Source organism: Procambarus clarkii, chromosome 37 (assembly GCF_040958095.1).
Source record: "Procambarus clarkii isolate CNS0578487 chromosome 37, FALCON_Pclarkii_2.0, whole genome shotgun sequence".
In the NCBI taxonomy this organism is placed as follows: domain Eukaryota; kingdom Metazoa; phylum Arthropoda; class Malacostraca; order Decapoda; family Cambaridae; genus Procambarus; species Procambarus clarkii.
The window spans coordinates 15,587,873-15,609,181 of NC_091186.1; the positions used below are offsets into that span (position 1 = coordinate 15,587,873).

The following is a 21,309-nucleotide window of genomic DNA, read 5'->3' on the forward strand; positions in this document are numbered from 1 at the left end:
GCACGCAGGACTCGTAATCCTGTGGCCCGGGTTCGATTCCCAGGCCAGGCAGAAACAAATAGGCAAAGTTTCTTTCACCCTGATGCCTGTTACCTAGCAGTAAATAGGTACCTGGGAGTTAGACAGCTGTTACGGGCTGCTTCCTGGGGGGAAGGGGTGTGTGTGGAGAGAAAAAAAAAAGTTAGTAGTTAAGTCACAGTTGAGAGACGGACTGAAAGAGCTGAGCTCAACCCCCGCAAGCACAACTAGGCGAATACATACAAAAACTCTTGACTGTTGAAGGATTTGAACCCGGTTAGCCAGCGTCTCCATGTCCACAATGGAATTGTTCCATGCTTGTGACCAAGCATTATGCACACTTGATGCTTGGCTTGTGAGAGCTTGGTTCAATACTGATGCTTAGACCAGCCTGCAGGCCCACAGATCCACTACAACCAAGTTGGTCCAGCACTTTTTGAATGCGACTAATTTTTCTTCAAGAAGTCCACTTTTTTTTCGGGAATATTTCTTATACAGGCACTTCCTTGTATTTGCTGGGGAAGATATTGAACAGCTGAAGATCTCTGACATTCATACAGTGTTCTCTAATAGTTTCCATGTCACCTATACACTTCATTGGGGCCATTCTGTTTTTCCTACCATATCATTTGCTTCAGCATGTCGTTATTCTACTGTGCAAATATGGGACCTGGCCTTCCAGTATTTTCCACATGGTGGGTATTGTGGGCATATTCTGGGTGGGCGCATGGTCATTTGGTGTTAATGAGTGGATTGAATCGAGTTTTGGAGTGAGTTTGAGTAGTTCGGGTGTATGACTGGTTGGGAGTGAAGCCAGTTTCAGCATCAAGTTGGCAATGAGTTACTAATACAACAGGTGGTTGGGTGTGTGGGTGTTGGGAAATCTTTTAGAGGGAAGGTGGGAGGGAAGTGAAGTAGGTTATAGGTGTCCAGGGCAGGGATGAGAACTTAATGGTGGGAGGGATAGAAGTGATGGAAGTTGGGAAGTTGGGTGTTGGTTTGGTGGTTGTGCTTTGGGGAGGGAGGGCCATGGCCATCCAGGAAAAAAAAAACAAAGGCCTGCAGTTCATGACCCTGAATGAGACAGGCCTAAATTAATTTAAATATATGGGAAAAACACACGAATATTGTATAGAAGAACAGGGCACAGAAATAAGGTCCTGATGGAATGAGTAAAGCTTGATGACTTGCCACCAAAGGACATGAAGGATGATGCAAATACAACTAGTTAATTACAAGGAAAATCCCCCAGCAAAAACCATGCCAATAAAAGTCCTGAGCAAACAGTCAAGGACTTGCAAAGAGAACAGGCCTAAGGGCAAGAGAACATCATGCAACCCTCCACCCCACCACATTACCAGTAGCTGAAGTACCAAGAAACCCATGCCAATGGAATAGGTTGTCAGGAAAGTACACCCCATCAACCACTGACAAGGCCAGAACTTCATGCCCCCAAGCAGGGTGGCACAAGAGCTGACTATAAATGAAAGTGCTTGAATGAAAAACTAGAAGAGTGCAGATATTGTGATAAGCCTAAAAGCCAAGAGCCTAGGAACTGATACCAGGACAAAACATATGGCAAAAAACACCTAACATACAGCAAAGAAGCACTGAAAAAACCTGCTTGCAGACCCCTAAAGAGGTCATCAAACTACCAAAGCAAATTGGAATTTGCAAATGATTTGCCATCCAACTAGAAACAGCTGGACAGCTGCAATCATTTGCTGCAGTATACGGTATACAGTAGTTGCAACGTAGATTAAATCTGTCTGTGATTCATATATCAGAAAGCCTGGTCAGAGGCCAGGCCAGTTGGACATTGATTCCTGGAACCAACACAAGTAAGAAATATATTTAGAGTCAACTGTACAATACTTTAAAACACAATAAAAGGAATAGAGTACTATAACTAGAATACATACCTTAACCACGCTACATAAAATCTTCGAAGTATGGTTGTCAGTCTTTGCCATGGTTGAAGATTCCATATTAGCTCCTTATATTCCAACATTGTGGTAAGAAGATGGAGACAGCTCTTCAAGGCATTGACATTTTCATCTGTACAAATTGTAAAGGATATTAATGTACAGTATAGTAAACAGTCAAAACAACCTTCCATTACCTAAACAATCTTTTTATGTTTCCTCTCAACTTACTTATTTGGAATGAACATTAATGACAATTTTCTTCAATATTATTTGTCTCTGGAATTCATTGCCACAGGTCTATATTAAATTTATACACACACTTATTTAACAGTCTAATCCTTCAGAACCTCCTCTTATCGCCATTCTAAATTTTATTAATTTCTTGACTACCAAACACCACCATCAATATCCCATTACAGAAAACTACTTATGTAGGAGAGGCTAGTTCTTGACCAGAAAAGATGGGAATGTTCTGCAGGAAAACTGAAGTTCCACTGTACACAGAAACTGCACTGTAATTTGTAAACTAAACAATAATTCATGTAATCTCTAATATGGATATCTGCAAATATTCCTAAAACCATTTATCTTTGTGAGGCCATTTCTGAAAGGAACTTTATTTTTTGTATTTTTTTTGTTGGCAAAAATACATGAAGTTATACTATTTCAATTATTTTAAATAGAAGTTTTCTGTTAAGTCCATTATAGTTGTATCTTGATCCAAGAAGAACAGTAGCACTGGGTTTATTTTGTCTATTACTAAAAATTGCAACAGTGTTGAATGTCGTAGTTGCAGCAATGTTGGGGGCGTTATCTTGAGATGATTTCGGGGCTTTCTTAGTGTCCCCGCGGCCCGGTCCTCGACCAGGCCTCCACCCCCCAGGAAGCAGCCCGTGACATCTGACTAACACCCAGGTACCTATTTTACTGCTAGGTAACAGGGGCATAGGGGTGAAAGAAACTCTGCCCAGTGTTTCTCACCGGCGCCTGGGATCGAACCCAGGACTACAGGATCACAAGTCCAGCGTGCTGTCCGCTCAGCCGACCGGCTCGCGTAACAATGATGCATGCATGTCTTACCTTCCATGTTACAATATCATCCATTCCTCCTGATCATTGTGGTGTGTCCACTATCTATATAGTGTAAACAAATAGTTGGATTTTCTGCATTGGTTATTCAGTAAATGGAGTTCGGATCCAATTAAGATAATCAGTTGGGAGACCTCACAATTATTCTTAATACTCTACTGGATTATTTTTTATTATTAAAGGAATAAATTCTTTGAGGTTTATGAATTGAACTCCAAAAGGTTTATATCCATCTAAACTTATGAATGAAAATTTTACAAAAAAAAAAAAAAAAAAAGGTGTATTTACTTGACTTAAGGAAGCAGGGTGGTGTATTTTCCTTCTTGGCAATGGGCCTTGTTTCAACATTTTCCCATGCATCAAGGCCACTATCACTGTCTGCATCTTCTTGCTGACCATAAGGCACAAATATATCATGTTCAGCTAAAAGAAAATGTGGAACAAATTAATAAATGCAAAAGTTAATAAGACAATAAGCAAACACAAATAATGTAACCGCATTATGGCTTCTATTAAAGCACATAACTTGCATACACATTGACTATAAAACAAGTCAACCCCCTATTATTCAAACTCCAGATTCCGAGTAGCATAATTATCTCAAATTTTCAAGTCAGCTGCCAAGCCGTGTACAAGTTATAAATTGGTCAATGCACATCCAATAGTCATGTGTTCCACGAAAGAGGGAGTCTTACGTGTTTTGTGTTTTGCATAGAATTATCTTCTATCAAGAACAATTATCTTCTTCAAGAACTATCTTCCCTGGATTAGATACAAACAATACAAAACATCCTTTCAGGATATTGACTTACAGTAAAGACTGTGTTCATCAAAGACTTCTACTAGTGATCTAAAGTAGAGGAAATATACAGTGCTAACATCACAAACAGAAAACAGGGGTAATTAGAAAAGTGGAGTATAATGTCCAGGTGTTGAGGTCAATGAGTAAAAAATAAGAAAAAGTGTCTGATATTCTGAAGAATATTGCTGTTTTTTTATCTTCACAGTAAAAGAGATATCACATAGGCATCAGGATGGTAGCAAGTCTAGAGTATGAATGTTCAAAAATAAGAAAGGAATTTGTAGAAAGTCTTTGGCACATGCCGGACAGCTTCTATTTATTTCTAAGCACTCCCACAAATATACTTTACTGGTGGGAGCCGCTTCGGCTCCCCGGAGCTTACTAGTCTGATATCCTTATGTCAGACTTTGGTATCAGTCATGTGTATAGAGTTCTGTGGGCCTACCAGGGACCACGAGCCAGAACCTTTGGCATACTGATACCAAAGTCTGACATTAGCATATCAGACTAGTAAGCTCCGGGGAGCATCCGGGTCTCACCCAGAAAATGGTGTTTCGTTACATTCAACGCTGGATTTTTTGTACACACAAATTTTACACACTAATGTACACACACATTTTAGGTCTAGTACATTATCCTTATACCTAGCAATGAATTCAATCCATATTTTTGTAATTCACATGCACATTGATCTAGTTATTCAACAGACAATAGTGAATGAACCAGAAAGTGTAAAACTGATTGTAGATACATCCGTCAAGCCTGGCCCCAGGCTGGACTCAGGGAGTAGAACAACAACTGAAACCCTCTACAGGTAAGCTCTAGGTCTCCAAGGTGAACATTGGAGTCACCTGCCACTGTGTTAGCAAATCTCAAATCTGGAGTTGATCGATGCCAGCTGGGCCTGCCACCCAGCAATCTTCTACAGCTTGCCAAACCAGTATAGATGTAGATATTTACTTTGATTCTACGTTCCCTTACACTTTGCATCCAATTGAATCATTCCACAAGGAAAAAATATTCTTTGGATTTGCGTTTATTTTTTGCACACGGGCAGACATTTGGAATAGCTGCATGTTATGGGTTAAGAAAGATTGTGCACTACAGATATATTGAATTTACCAATACAGTGACAAACTTCAATTTTGAAATTTTATGAAATATTCATGTTAAATGTGAATAATGAAACAACAGTACTGTATAATACTTACCCCTTTTCAGGATAAGATCAACATATTCCAGCACAAGAGGATCATCCGAACACATCTTGGAGATTTTCTATAAAGAAAATAAATACTGTACAGTAATTGAATAAGTTTAATGCTTATATATTTTATATACACACACACACACACACACTGTACAACCTTAATTCGCCGCATCTCTGGCTAGGTTGCACACTTTTCAGGACGGATTTACTCACCCGTTTCGATGAACAATGGTTCGCCGAAGCGGGGAATGTGCGGAATTGCTTACGATGTTGAGACAGAGTTCACAGACTGGTGGAAAACTGTCTCATTCTATCACAGGTTACAATTAATAATTCCTTCATATGACAAGTTGGATCACACAAGTGAACCACACAACAAGTGACCCAAACACCAGCCAGAATGGTCCACACAACAAGTGAAGCATATTAACCAAACTCCAACCAAAGTGGTCCACACAAGTGAATGACTGTTTCCATGATTTTCGTTCACCGATTTGTGGCACATGTATCTTTGTAGATTAATTTAAAGGCTGAAGCATCAATAGCTAGCTACTGTTTTGAAATCTTCTTGTATACATTATCTTTGATGAAACAAGATGAGTGAGGGTGGACAGATAAGGGAATACTGTACTGTAAACCTCACTTTGTTTTCCTTCGTCTTGTGTCATAGTTCGGTGACTCATAACTTTTAAAAGTTTCAGAATAATAAATCCTTTCTAAAACTGGTCTTTTAATAGCCCTTTATTATCCTAATTAAACTAACCTAAATACTGTACAGTACAGTAAAACCCAAATTATACTGTAATATGATAGACATCTGCTATTTGAGAAATTATTTACATGGCACAACAACTCCAGTGTGAGTGGACAGGTCTAATCTGTGTACACACAGCACTATGCATGTTTCGTTCGATTTCGTCGCCACAGTTCAGTGACCTACTGTCTTGAATAATAAAATTAATAAATCAGTTCTTAAATAAAAAAAATTTACAGCTCTTTTTATCCTAATAATGTTGCTAAACTAAATATATAACCCAAATATATACACAACTTGATGTAAATCCAATATTTGAGAGAAATTTATGTTACTGGACCTGGCTTAAACACGAGCCTACTGTAGGGTGTATGTATCTAGTCTGTGTTCATACAGTAGGCACCCAATGCCATTAGCTTTGTCTGCGAGTGACGTGTGTGCCCACCGGTGGAAGAATAATCGTGGAATTTACCCTTTTTTGACTACAACTGTATTATTATACAACAAGATGTCTCAGGGGTTTGCTAATCGTGCCATATCTACCAAGAGGAAGAGGAGTTTTTTTATTCACTGAGCAGAAATTAAACTAAATAGAGAAACACGAACCTGGCTACTTGTTACTAGGCTGGCAATAGAATTTAATGTCGGGAAAAGTACAGTGTGTGATATCAAGAGACAAAGATATTACGAAGTTCCTTGCTGCAAGTGATAGTGGTGCATTAAATAAAAGAAAAATGCTAAAAGGTTCTATAAATATGAAATTAGATGAAGCTGTGTATAAATAGTTTAACCAGGAACGCTCTGTGGGAATGCCACTTGGTGGCGACCCCATTAAGATTGCCGCAGATAAATTTGCACCAAAGACGAACATTCCAGATTTTCGAGCAAGTGAAGGATGGTTGCAAAGGTTTAAGACTCAAAAGACAAAGAACCAATTCCTGAGATAAAGCAACACTGGAACATTACAAAAAATACTCAATTAAGGAAGCAATTTACAACTGGGCTAAAGTTTGGGATGAAGTTAAAGAGTCAACATTAAGAAATTGTTGGAAAAAAATCCATTGCTTGATAATGCTGATGAAGTGACCGAGGAAAAAATGGATTTTGAAGGATTTTCAAATGAAATTGATCAAGAATTACGTGAGGATGGCGAGGTGGTGACTCAGAATGATGTTCAAGAGTGGTTAGATATTGATGCAGTCGATCCACCCATTGGTTATTTAACAGAAGATAATCCAAAATGTTACTGACACTTGACGAGGACAACGAAGAGGGAGAAGAGCATGATAGCATGTTAAAATCTGACACATTAGGTGATGCATTTGTGACGATAATCTCTTTCAAGAGAGATTGAGCCTGCTCTATCCTCCAAACTACGTCCCAGTAACAACTAATATAGAAGATATATCCAACAAGTACAACACCAAGTTTTGCCCAGAGAGCAAACGTATCCAGCACCGGGACACCTGCTCACCTCCGCCACCGTTAAACCGGCAAACTGCTTGTCCATCGCCTGTCTATCGCTGATTGGCCGGTGCCCGTCGCACCTGCTCCCACCACCCGCCACACGAGCTGATGTCTGAGCTACCGCGACATAGGGAAGGCAGAATATATCGTGCTCCACACAAGTTAACACGTCTCATTGGTAGACTAAGCCTTGGCTTACGTGTACTAAGGGAGGTGACAGCTTGAAGCCAATATTCCTGCACTAATATATTTACTTTGTTATTATTCACTTGTATTAACGTAACTTTTCATTTGCCAGTGATTATTCTTATTATTTTGTTTGATTGATTTATCTGTTACAATTTTTATGTCCAATTTTATTCATGTTTTGCTTTTCTAACGTAATTAAAATTTCATTGTTAAATTTACTTGTGTTTTGTGTGTCTTCCCATTACCTTACCACAGACGAAAGTTCCAGCTTTTTTCTTTTTTTTCCTTTATGTGACGAGGCCATACCCCTAGCTTTTGAAACAGCCAAACACCAACGCGTTACCGTCACACATTATTTAAGGTTGATAAACTCCTTGAGTTTGTTTCACAAACTGACAATCCAGAACTACCAGGCTTCTATCAACACTTAAGAACGACGAAAGATATTTGTCTCAAGATGACAGAACGAAGGACACAAACGAAAATGATCCAATATTTTGCAAGCAATAGTAGCAGAAAATCAACCAGCACAGCCGTACCCAGCAGCCAGCACCAGCTCAGAAGCAGCTGAAGCAAACACAGCAGCAGCGAGCACCAGCAAAGCTGACGCAAACATCTAAGAACATCGTGTGTACAGTTAGAATGTGTGTTTAATTTAGGTACATAGTGTTAGTGTTGTAATTAAGGTTACAGTACAGTAATTTTAGTGTAAAATAGTTTTCATAAACTGAATTGTAGTACTCAACATCCAGCAGAATTACTTAATCAATAGTGCTAACAGCATAATACACTACAGTAGGTATTTATTGTACAACATTCACAACTCCATGAGACTTCAAGATGGACTTAACTCCAACAATAAGGTAAATAACAACTGTAACAGTATTTTGTATAGTAGTAATATATAGGTATAGTATATCATATGATAATGCATTTTTATGGTTTACAAGAAAAAAACTGACAAACACCTCCTGCAACGAATCCAACCTTGCAACGCACCGGGGTTGGTCCCATATAGTGCCTTGAATGGAGGTTGTACTGTATTTGTAAATTATTTAAATGTGCATTCTAAACATTAACAAATTAACTTACCTGAAGTGCTTTGATCTGGTTTTTATTGCTATTTGGAACTTTATTCTTATAAAAATGATATGAAAATCGATGAGCAGGCAAATGATCAGTATTCTTCTCTACGTATGCCTCAAGTTTATTAACAGCTGTCTCGGTACCATACAGCTCACACTCAAGGTCCAGGTACTGCTCCATTAACCACTCACACTGAAAACAAAAATAAAAAGCATTAGTTGCATTTACCTAAAATATGATAAACCATCTTGACTTGTACATAAATAATCACAATGAAATCACAATAACATTATGTATCTATGAGCAAATCTTTAGAGCAGGACAGTGGTGGAATTGATCCTGTACCAAAATCTGGCCACCCCCCTCAATAGAGGCAAGGCAATAAGTAATCTGGAGTACTAGACACCACCATCAAAAGGACAGTGCAACAATACAACCCCTACATGGACAACATTGGCAACCTTGACAAACAATGCACATGCTTGTTAGCAACACTTGATCATCACCAAGGAGACCCCTCTTAGCACTTTGCTAAGCTAGCAAAGCAAACTAAGTAAAATGGCATAGAGAAATTATAGAAACAACAGAACATGAGAGAGCAGAGAAAGATACCAGAACGCCAGGAATGAATACGTCAGGGTGAGAAGAGAGGTAGAGAGGCAATATGAAAATGACATAGCAAGCAAGGCAACCCAAACTGCTGCATAGCCACATCAGGAGGAAAACAACAGTGAAGGAACAGGTAATGAAACTGAGGATAGGGGCAAAAAGATTCACTAGGGGGAACATCAAAGCAGACACCACTAGAGGAGTTTGTGATTACCAGTGGGAGGGTGAGGAAGCATCTGCTAGATTTGGATGTGACAAAGGCTATAGGCCCATATGGAATCTCACCATGGATTCTAAAGGAAGGAGCAGAAACTCTATGCCTGCCACTCTCCATGGAGTACAACAAATCACTTTTAACAGGTGAACTGCCAAAAATTTGGAAGACGGCCAACGTATTCCCAATATACAAGAAGGGTGAAAGGCAGGAGGCACTGAACTACAGGCCAGTGTCCCTAACTTGCATTCCATGCAAGATGGAGAAGATTGTGCGAAAAAAGCTAGTGGAATATCTGGAGCAAAAGAACTTTGTAACACATCAGCTGCATGGGTTCAGAGATGGCAAATCATGCCTAACAGGTTTAATTGAGTTCTATGACCAGGCAACAAAAATCAGGCAAGAGAAAGAGAGGGCTGGGCAGACTGCATATTTCTGGACTGCCAGAAAGCTTTTGACACAGTATCACATAAAAGGCTAGTGCACAAACTGGAGATGCAGGCAGGAGTGAATGGGAAGGTACTCCACTGGATAAGGGAGTCCCTACGCAACAGGACACAGTGAGTTACTGTGAGGGGTGAGGTCACGGAGTGGCGGGGAGTCAGGGATCAGTCCTTGGACCTATACTGTTTCTGATATATGGAAATGATCTCCCAGAAGGAATTGACTCGTTCCTCTCGATGTTTGATTTCATCATCAAACGATGATGAATTTCATCATCGTTTGTATTCTCTCGGAACTCTGTGTATTAAAAACATGGAACAGTGCCTTTAGGACACTACACAGCCTTGATCTACTGCTCTATAATAAATGAGTCACTCAACACACAATCATCTCTAATACAAAGAAGTGAAACATTGATAAAGAAGGAGGAAGACAAAGCCTAAGAACAGTTGGAGGAAGAAGACCCTGCCATCCTACTCATCAGTGAAAAATTATGCATTAGCTAATTTTATAAGATAGAAAAAACATAGAACCTATATAAAAAGATATATATATATAAAATGTCTTCTCATTTTCCCATGTCATTTAATAATTTAATAAATAATTGTTTCCTAGCAGAACAAAAAAAATCAAGAACCTGATACAATTTTACTAACAATAAAGAACATGTTAAAATATGAAAGAAACATATAGTAACTTACAGGTTCGTTAAGATCTGACACAGCCTTCTGGATAGTTGAATGTGCTTGTTTGGCTAGAACTTTACAATTTGTTCCAGGCGCCAGCTCTTGTCCTTCAAGGTTTCCAGGGGTGGGTGGACACTCTGTTGAATATGCAAACGATGAGTCACAATAATGTGGCTGAAAATATGATGACCAAACCAGACACCAGAAGATGAGATGACTGTTTCGGTCCATCCTGGACCATTATCGAGTCGATTGTGTGACTTGACAATGGTCGACAATCTACTTGATAATTGTCCAGGACTGACCAAAACATCGTCGTCTCCTCATCTTCTAGTGTGTGGTTTGGTCATCAATCTGTTAAATAATCTGAAAGTTATTAAAAATGATGCGGGATACCTAAAAATATCTCGGGATGGTATGTGCAGATGGGTCAAACATCTGAGGATGGCATATGCAGAGCAAGGGTTAAGGACGCTAGTCATTTGAGAAAAAAAACCTTAATCTAGTTCAAGATGATGTACACAAGACCCATCATAAATATTCATACTCCTAAAAGTCCTCTTTTTAAATCACAGGTAACTGTAAGTAGAGGCGCTCAGCTAATGACTAACCTCAACAGGATATAACACACAACAGTTGCCTACCTCCCAGGTACCTATGTATTGCTAGAACACAAGCATCACATGCAAGGAAATGGGACCAAATGTCTATCTGCAAAAGAAATGACCCTGATTTGGGTTTGAGCTGTCTGTGTGGCCACAGAGAATCATACCTCAAAACTAAAGAAGAGTAATAAAGAGCACTGAGAAGAATTGCTGGTAGGTGATATAGTACATATTAATGGACATTTAGAAGTTTGACTTTTCTTGACTTTGGAGTTCAAAATTGTTCCGACTGCCATGTCTATTGGTTGAACATTTGGTAAAAATATTGAAAGCAGTAAGAGCTTGAAGCAGTTGCTGAGCTTGGATCTACAGACTGATACTGAATAATGATCTTCAGGGAAGTGGTCACTGTATATGTAAGTACTAAGTACTGAACCATAAATTGAAGTCTTGGAGCTTCAGAGCTCATAAACTGTTTAAAAATTGTAAACAAAGTCACCAAAGATGAGAAAAGATGTACAGGTTCGTAAGTTCTTGAATAACTGCTTTGTGAATCTGGCCCCTGGGGAGGGAAAGGCAACCCCCCTTACTTTCCCTACTCAAAAACAGAAAATAGGGGTAAGACACTGAATATTTGTGAAAAAAAGTAACCATTTGGGAATCAGTTAGAGGAAGAGGCTTGAGAAACCAGGCACCTCTAATTCACTGAGGTGTCAAGTACTGACCAGAGTTCTGTCTAGCCTCATATATTTTGTACCAAGTTGTAATTGCATACATTGAATATATTATATTTTCTTTGTAGTTTTAGTGCTTTTACTTTTTCAAATGCTATGATGCATTGGGCTGGCAATAATGTTATTTGTATCAAAGAATGTGTAAAACATAGATATGCACATATATTCATGCCACTAATACACACCTTATATGTTATTGTACTGTATACACATTATTTATAACTATTTACTGACATTTTTATGCACTATTAAAAACCACTAAGCAGTTCAGGTGGGTGCAGTAATATTATAATCCAAGCACAGCACAGCACCACACACTAGTCAGTTGCCGATGGCACCTGACAAAACAAAGTGCCTCCAAATATTCTATGCATATTGCTAACTCTAGTCTCACCACTGCTATTATCAGAATACTGGTCACTAAACTCTGAATATGAATAATTTTCCACATGTTCATTTTCTAAGGGAACACGAGGTCCCAATTCATGATGCATAGATGCTGCAAGTAAGTAATTATCAAAAGAAGGCCCCAAGCCGGGAAGGCTATGTAGCAAATGTTGGCTATGGACTGTTGATGTCTGCCTCTTGTTGCGACCCTCATAATCTGCAGCGAGTACACTGATGTCTGAACCATGTACATAGTCTTTATCACAGCCAGGATTTTGAATGTCACAATCATCATTAATGTTACTTATTTATTTCATCATTCTTAAGTGATGCTGTGGACATGAGCAGCTGGCAGTGCTGTAAGCTGCTGCTGCATGTACTATCTATGGTTGCTCTCTCAGTACTGAGACCCTCACACCCAGGAGGGGTGCCATGAATTTTTCCAAGATGGGATGGTGTCTGTTCACTGGAGGCCTGATGAAGCAGATGTGGGCCCCGTTTACCCGCATGAGGTTTAAATCTTACACAGTGCTTTAAAACATCCCTCACCGTCTCGGGGTGTGATCATATAGGAAGAAAACATCCCTGATTGTCATGGGCATTTGAGGGGTTAATGCATGCTTATAATAATGTACTGCTAAATTTCAGAAAATCATTATTTTATGAAAATAATTACACATCTAATCTAGTCAATTTCCCTAATGAATACAATACATGATACTGTAACAGGATGTTACAGTATGTGCATTCACAATCGACTTGAGAATGGTCCAGGACAGACTGAAACGTCGTCGTCCCTTCACCTTTTAGTGTGTGGACCTGGTCAACTGTAACAGGAACTTATTACTTACACAGTATGAACATCACAAACCTTTATCAGGAGACTGCGAACTAGACACTCTATCATCCTGCAACTTGACAAGATGATTTTCTTCAGCCTGGCAATTCTTCCAGCGTTGATAAAAGATTCGGCCAATAAATCCTCCTGAAAGTCCTTGCAGTCGTTCACGATCACCAAGAGAGGTCCACCTACAATTTTGTAGATGACGAAAGTCGTCATCCATCTGCAATAATACCCCAATCTCAGCTAGATGTGATTTACTTTCATGGTGGTGATTGATGATTACAGCCACATTCTCCTTTGCCAACATATCTCCAATATAAGTAATACAGTGCAACATAATTAATACAGATCATATTTACCTGAATTTACCATCTGCAGCGAATAATTTACTTTTTTCATTTTGGTACTAAGATGATTATATATGATTTGTCTATTGTATGTACATTAGAAAGAAAGCAAAGCTTGCCTAATAAATATATTTGTGAATTTTGAGCAGTAGTGCACCAATATTCCAAATTGAGGAAGTTGTCCACTATAATGAGGTAAGGCAGGAAAGCCCCTAATCTCTTTTTAAGTAAAAATATCTTTTCTACATACTGTACTCTACTGTACCTAATATGCTGATTAGTGTTATTACAAATCTATGACAGGTTTTTCCCAAATACCCAATGATAGGCTGAATGCAAGCACAATTGAGTCAGGTACACGAAGTTAAAGTTTTTTCATAAAGGTTTGCGGTATTGTCCTGATTTTTTTTAGTTTGTCATGAAATGGGTGCACCATTTTCCTCAATGTATAGGTAGCTTAGAAGCAAATATTTGTCTCGAGTTGTGTGAGCGCGCTGAACATGTGGGCTGTGGAGATGGTGTCTGTTCCAATAATCGTGAACATTTCTTCTTTGTATGTGCATTCACAGCAGCAGTCAGGAGTCTGTACAGTATGTCTTTCATACTTTGGTTCTTTCACTGGTGCACACTTCTTGATCAAAGCAAGCCATGAAATACTTAATCTCACATGTAAAATTGCTAAACAAAGGTATTTGTCAGTTTAATAAAAATGAGGGCAATTTGGCACAAAATCTTCATCTTCTCCTTCTATAAGTAAATTTACCTTAATACACACACTTCACCAGTCTACCATCATCGATTCAATCCTATACCATCTCGGTATATTCTCCTTGATCTTGTGGTTCATTAACTTTTGTACTCCAAATCTCTCCATGACATTCTTATTCTACTATCCAAACGCAAACACGTATGCTTCTCAGATCATCACTGTAACTCTTGATTTTTCATGTTAATACTATACCACTCTTTCAACCATACATAAAAATTGTCACTACTTCTACTACTGCATGCAGACTGACCACATCTCCCTATAGCTCATGAAATGTGCATACAGTAGGATAAATCACGCATTACGGCTTGAACGAACGAAGCTTGAGCGAGACCGATTCGTTCCATAAGGGATTTCGTTGATTCCACCAGACCCCAGGCAACACCCCTTCCCCTCCTCAAATTAATAAAAAACAAAAACAAAAATTCAGGGGGGGCCTACATCCACTATGAAGTATATAATGGTTTGACTTATCATGAGAGTATCTTCATAATATCCTTGAAGCACATATAGTAGTGTAAGAATGAGGTGCACAAGTGGTGCCCTAGATACCATAAATATACAATATCAGTAATAGAAGGTGGAAAGCTATGAATATTAGAAGAAAAAAAAAAATCTAAAGCAAGGGATACCAGAAAGACAAAAATCATAACAATGGTGGACTTGACTGAACATGCACTGTCAACGTGACAAAAATTGTGACGGTTTCACTGAAGAAATAATGAAAGAAGAGTTACTAGACAAGTTAGTGAAACCCTCTGTACCCCATGGAAGTTCCAAATGTTGCAAAACTGGTGTACTCAAAACGTTTTAGATTAATATGCACACCATCATGATCTTAAAATTATATGCACATTTCAAGGGTAAATATTTCCTACAAAGTAATTAAAGCTGAACTATTGTTAAATCAGTGATATGGACTTACTTGTATTAAATTATCTATATCAGCATCACTTGCTGTCTGAAGATCCTGGGATAATGTATCAAGTACTACATCATGAATTTTCCCTTTCAGAGAACAAACATATCTTCGTAACTGCTGCCTACGATTCGCAGAAATACCAGTAGCGTTTCGGGTTATAACATCCGCCACCTGTCAGAAATTATAATAAATTGATGAGCAACATGATCATATTGGTGCAATGGTCAATCAAAATTTGTATGCCTGTTAACACTTTCGCGCTCTCCGCAAAGGTCACTCAGCCAACCGAATGTGCGCGCTGCGTTTTTATCGCTTAAGCGTAAAAACAAAAATGTGTATACTCTTTTTACTCTTCTGACCTTAGTTCTCATGCTACGTATTTCATTTTGGTACCAACGTGTTCGCAATAAAATTCTCTAGAAGAACATCAGTAAAAAAAAGTCACGAAACGTATAGGGATACCAGCACCAAATAAATAACTACGAAGATGACTCGCCGTGAGCGCCCATCAGCAACAAAATGTTTTTACTCTTGGGATTGTAATCACCTCCACACTTGTTCTACAGCGTTAATTTTGGTATCAATGGATTTGCAATGAAATTCCCAACACGGTGATATGAATATAAGCGTAGAATAATGATTGCGGCCCGCCCGCAAGAGTGTGGGAACTGGTGAAATTGTTACCCGGTATCGGTGACGGGACGACGCACGGCGCTTTGAAAGTTTATACTTATTTCACTCTCATGACATTAATTTTCTATGTACGTCATTCATTTTTGTGTCAATGTGTTCGCAATAGAATGTTCTATGTGCCCATAGGTAAAAAATATCAACAAAGCGTAAGTTAGAATAGCGCCAAATATAAAACAACGCTGGAACATATCAGTGAGCGTCAAACACACACGAAATGTTTTTACTTTTGTTATGTTTGTCAAGTTTATACTTGATGCACACAGTTATTTTTGGTTGTATATTGATCGGAATAAAATTCCCTAAACAGACATATGCATATAATACATGATATGGGGGAAGCATTACCAGTATAAATGGCTAAAGTCACCCACCTGCAACCCGTTTGGGACAAAATACCATTTGATCGAAGTTGTCCACACCTTTCATGAATTTATTGTACCATGCAGCCTAGTGGTGAGAGAGAGAGCCTCATAGCGCGCAGTTTAAAACAAACCCAAAGTAAATCGGATAAAAATTGAATTTTATACAAATATTTTAAAAGTTGACATAACTTTATGTCCACTATGCGTTTACGTTAGACGAAACCGGACGCGCCGGCGCGTTCAGATAGCGCGAAAGTGTTAAATAAAACGAGGAGAGAATTGCTTGCACATTATTACATTTTTCTGCATGTCTTTCATATTGTGATATGTACTACATAACATATTACATACATCATATAAGTTAACAGCTTCTCAATGAATCAGAAGCAGGTGATAGTTCACAAGTAGCCAATTTGGTAAGTGGAGAGAGAAGTTTTCAAGGAAATCCTGACAGCAGATCTTAACACTTGATATATGAATGAATTCTGCTATAAACAATGCCTCAACCAATAAAGTATTATTCCTCATTTTTTATTTGCCTAGCTATCTTACTCAGTTGCTACTTAAACCATGGGATCAACATGGGAAAAATACCAGTATTGAATTACACACAGAAATCACAATTGCGTGATGCATCAAATGAACAAAAACGTCGTAGCTCAGTCGATTAAGGCAGCGTCTGGGATGCTCTCGGACGAAGGTTCGAATCCTCGTCACGGCCCTTGTGGATTTGTTTACCAGTATTGAATGTAATGATATGCCTCCTTTTGGTAGAGCCCCACTGACTCCCTGTAGTTATCTCACCAACTCACATCAGTCATAGGTGTCCTGTTGGCCTACCAGGGACTAGAGCCAGAACTTACCCTTTAAAGAAGCCCAGGGAGATGAAAATTGTTACCATCACCCACACCAAGAAAGCATCCAGAAAGTAAACAAAGCAAGACATAACTGTAATGTTCACATAAAACAAAGCACCAAAACAGCTAACCAACTCCACAACTAATTCACTCAAAATCAAATGGTTAATTCAACACTAGATGGAACCCCATATAGTGTGTAAAGCCGCCTACTGCTGTGCAAGATGTCTGTAGTTGCTCAGTAGCTTGACCAACTTTGTGGAAAAACAATCGAGGACAATAAAAAAATGTACAAAGCCATCAACAAAATTCCAAACTTCTGCCTCAGCATTCCCTGTTAATATGACTAATTTTAATCAACTATAATACAAACATTAGATCAAAATGCCCTGGATATTTCTGCCTGCCTGCCTTTTTGTCAAGGTTTGGTGGCTTAAATACTGAACTGTATAATAAGGACTCATATCTTCGATAAGTTTAATCTAAATTGTTTCTTTATGTTGGTCTGTTTTTTATTCCCCATTTGATTCTAAACTTGGAAAGTCTTCGGTTCAGGATTCACCATGTACAGGCCACCTTTCAATTGTGGAATCTTGTGGTTCAACCATTTTGTCTGGGGGTTCTTCAGAACGGTCCAGTGTAGGCCTCTGAATCCCTCTCTGAGGATGTGATAAACACCATTTACTGAACCACAAACAGCAACCCAAAATGTCTTTAGAGATCAAGGAAGTCAAAATGGCTTGTAAATCATCCAATCTCTTTGTAATGAAAGTTCAATACAGTACTATAACCAACATGTTCATTTTGCTTTATCAAGCAGAATAAAGCACAGACAAAATTCAAAGAATTACTGTTGATATGCCTAGATATAAACATTCTTGTACTGGAGGAATGACAAAGCACCACACAGCAATTAAATTTGTCTTATTATAATTTAAAATTAGGTAATAAAAAAAACAGAAAGAACACTAATCCAGCATATCAAAATACACCATCAAAACCCAATAAATCTAATGAGATCTACAACAGCTTATAGGTTCTAGCACATGCTGTATGTAAAGTAAAATTAAGCTAACATGAATGTTGTCAAATGAAACCAATATTCGATGGAAATATTCCTGGTACATACCCTCCAGAGGAAATCATAAGGCACATCATTGCTCATACGGATGACGACACATGGCAATAGCTTAAAAGCATCCTCCCAGCGGTGCTCATACACTGCAGAGTAGAGAGTGCCTAATGCCCATTTGAACACACTTCTGCCTAGTAACAGAAATTTTTATGATTATAAAAGTAATAATGCAAATTATAATACTGTACAGTACTGTTATTACAGCATACATACATATATATGAACAGTATATATAAAAATGTGGCAAGACTTCGGTTCAGGGCTCGCCTTGAACAGGCCACCTTTCAATTGAGGAATAATATGAAGTCAAATAGTCTGACAAGCAAGTCTGATTCTCTTTTGAAGTCCATGCTAGAAAAAGTCTTCAAACTCCCTGTGGACGACTCGGTAGAAACACGCAACCCTTCCCATCAGACAAGATGGCCTTGGTGTTCACAGTCTCCCAGATTGCTTTACCAGCCTCCTCTGCATTGAACAACCTTGTAAAAGAACCCCTTAATGATTTGGCATGGATACACAATCCTCCTTTTATTGAATGTTCCAATTAGTGGGATGCTCTTGCAGCCCCAGTATTCTGACCAGAAGCAACAAAACAATAAAACATTACAACTGGGATGTTGGAATGTTCCCAATGTAGAGTAATTCCCAAATGGTGGAGAAAATAGCTGATGCCTTCCTTCATGCTGCAATGTCACAACAGGAGAAAGCTCGCCTTAGAGCCATGGGTGCCCCCCCGCCATCCCTATGCAGAATTTCTTTTGGAAGTGCCTATGTCTGCAACAAACGTGGGTCTCCAACACTACACCACTTGTGGCATGACTGGTCTCACTGGTTATAATCTAGTTCTATATCCAGAGATCCTTTGTATTACAGTGGCTCTTCGTCCAGTGCCCAAATTCACACCAAGCACCTTACCTTGGGTTACCTTGAGGGGTTTTCGGGGCTTGGCGTCCCCGTGGCCCGATCGTAGACCAGGCCTCCTCGTTGCTGGACTGGTTAAGCAGGCTGTTGGACATGGCTGCTCGCAGCCTGATGTATGAATCACAGCCTGGTTGATGAGGTATCCTTTGGAGGTGCTTATCAAGCTCACTCTTGAACACTGAGGAGTCAGCCAGTTATGCCCCTTATGTGTAGTTGAAGCGTTCTGAACAGTCTCAGGCCTCTGATGTTGATAAAGTTCCCTCTCTCAAAATACCTATTGCACCTCTGCTCTTCAATGGGGATATTCTGCACATCCTGCCATGCCTTCTGGTCTCATGTGATGTTAGTTCTGCGTGCAGTTTTGGGACCAGCCCTTCTAATATTTTCTATGTGTAAATTATTATGTATCTCTCCAACCTGTGCTCAAGAGAATACAGATTTAGGCTCTTTAGTTGGACCCAGTACTGGTAGTTTAGATGTTTTACTGAGTGGATTCTAGCAGTAAAGGATCTCTGCACAAATGTGTTTTCAACAAGGAGGTAGCTGACTAATATTAATTGCATGGTCTGCACTGCAGAAGCTCCAAGGTGTTGGTATGCAAGACAATGAAATGAATGACATTCATTTTATAACATTCATAAGAATGTTAATGAAAAAATAAGAATGTTATGAAAAGAATGTGCATACCAGAGCCGGTCGGCTGAGCGGACAGCACGCTGGACTTGTGATCCTGTGGTCCTGGGTTTGATCCCAGGCGCCGGCGAGAAACATTGGGCAGAGTTTCTTTCACCCTATGTCCCTGTTACCTAGCAGTAAAATAGGTACCTGGGTGTTAGTCAGCTGTCACTGGGCTGCTTCCTAGGGGTGGAGGCCTGGTCGAGGACCGGGCCGCGGGGATACTAAAAAGCCCCGAAATCATCTCAAGATAAGAAGATAACCAGTAATAGCCAAGTAATTGGTTCTGTTGATTGATTAACAAGTACTGTACTGTGTTTCCAGAACAATAAGGTACTCCAGTGATAAAGATACTCAGTGAAATGTTAACTTCACCTATTTTCTTATTATCCACTTTGCACTTATACTAATTCATACTAAAACATTGCAAAGTTTCTTACCATGATTTGCTTTTCTTACATTTTGGTGCTTTGTTCTTTTAGTTTTCTTAAGGCGTTTGTGTGTGCTCTGCAAAAGAAATGCAATTATACAACAACAATCATCAGCTAAAGTATACATGTTGACCACAACTAGTTCCCTCTGAGAATGCACTTTATTAGCCAGTACAGGTATTTGCCCAACCAAGATATCCCCAGTTTAAAAAATGCAGTACGAGTTTGATATATTTAATGCAAACAAATTTTGGTTTCCATCACTTGAAAACCCCACATCAATATTATATTCACAATCAAATTTGCTCTTAACACAAGCTCTTAAATCTTAAAAGATATGATTATATACAGTAAAACCTCGAGTGACGATCGCTTCAAATGGCGAGCATTTTGGGTAACGATCGCCCAGATCGCAGATAATTCATCTCGTATGGCGACCACTCGTTTGAATAACGACACCACCACATGGTGGAGTCGCACTGCTTCTTGCACATTCTCGAACGCCTCCGACAATGAAAATAAATTATGTTGTTTATGTTTAAAGCTGCTAATGATGCTGGGATATAAAGGAGTCATCTGCAAAGCATTGATTTTTTTGTAGAAAAAGGAAATGAAATTTTTTGAAATACTGTACAACAAATGCCAAAAAGGTTCATTCGGTGTTCGGCAGGTAGGCTGCTCCATTATCGAGACGTAAATGAAAGACACAAAATAAATGGAATACGTTTGAAACAAAGAAAGATTCTCATAATGGAGCAGCCTACCCGACAAACACTGAACGAACCTTTATGGCATTTGTCCGTTTTTCAAATTGTTTCAACTGTTTTTTTTTTATTTAAGAAACATGGAGCAGCTTACCTACCAAACACCAAATGGACCTTTTGCTATGAGACAAATGAAGACAAATATTGAACAAATTTAAAGAAAGAAAAATGTTATAAAAGGTTTGTTCAGTGTATGTAACATAGGCTGCTCCATTATTTAAAACATCGAATATCATATTGATGTTTTTCGGTGGTAGAATGGATTAATGTGATTTCCATTATTGTCAATGGGGACATTCGTTTTGTATGACGTCCGTTTCACATGACAATCACAGCGCCGGAACGGACTAAATTCGTTATTCGAGGT

General features: G+C 38.9%; 1 protein-coding gene across 4 annotated transcripts in view; it reads right to left on the bottom strand.

The window, feature by feature from the left end:
- The window catches only part of LOC123765696 (uncharacterized), a 34,636-nt gene that overhangs the window by 8,480 nt on the left and 4,847 nt on the right, over nt 1–21,309 (bottom strand). For 2 of the 4 annotated variants that reach the window (XM_045754379.2, XM_045754378.2), the window contains exons 3-11: nt 20,188–20,254; nt 18,146–18,282; nt 15,108–15,275; nt 13,094–13,286; nt 10,512–10,633; nt 8,550–8,735; nt 5,049–5,115; nt 3,324–3,458; nt 1,941–2,076 (exon numbers count right to left, since the gene is read on the bottom strand). In XM_045754379.2, coding sequence (XP_045610335.1) covers nt 1,941–2,076; nt 3,324–3,458; nt 5,049–5,115; nt 8,550–8,735; nt 10,512–10,633; nt 13,094–13,286; nt 15,108–15,275; nt 18,146–18,282; nt 20,188–20,254 — 1,211 coding nt within the window. The remainder of the gene's footprint in view (nt 1–1,940; nt 2,077–3,323; nt 3,459–5,048; nt 5,116–8,549; nt 8,736–10,511; nt 10,634–13,093; nt 13,287–15,107; nt 15,276–18,145; nt 18,283–20,187; nt 20,255–21,309) is intronic. The other 2 variants (XM_045754380.2, XM_069337163.1) reach the window with 2 other exon arrangements.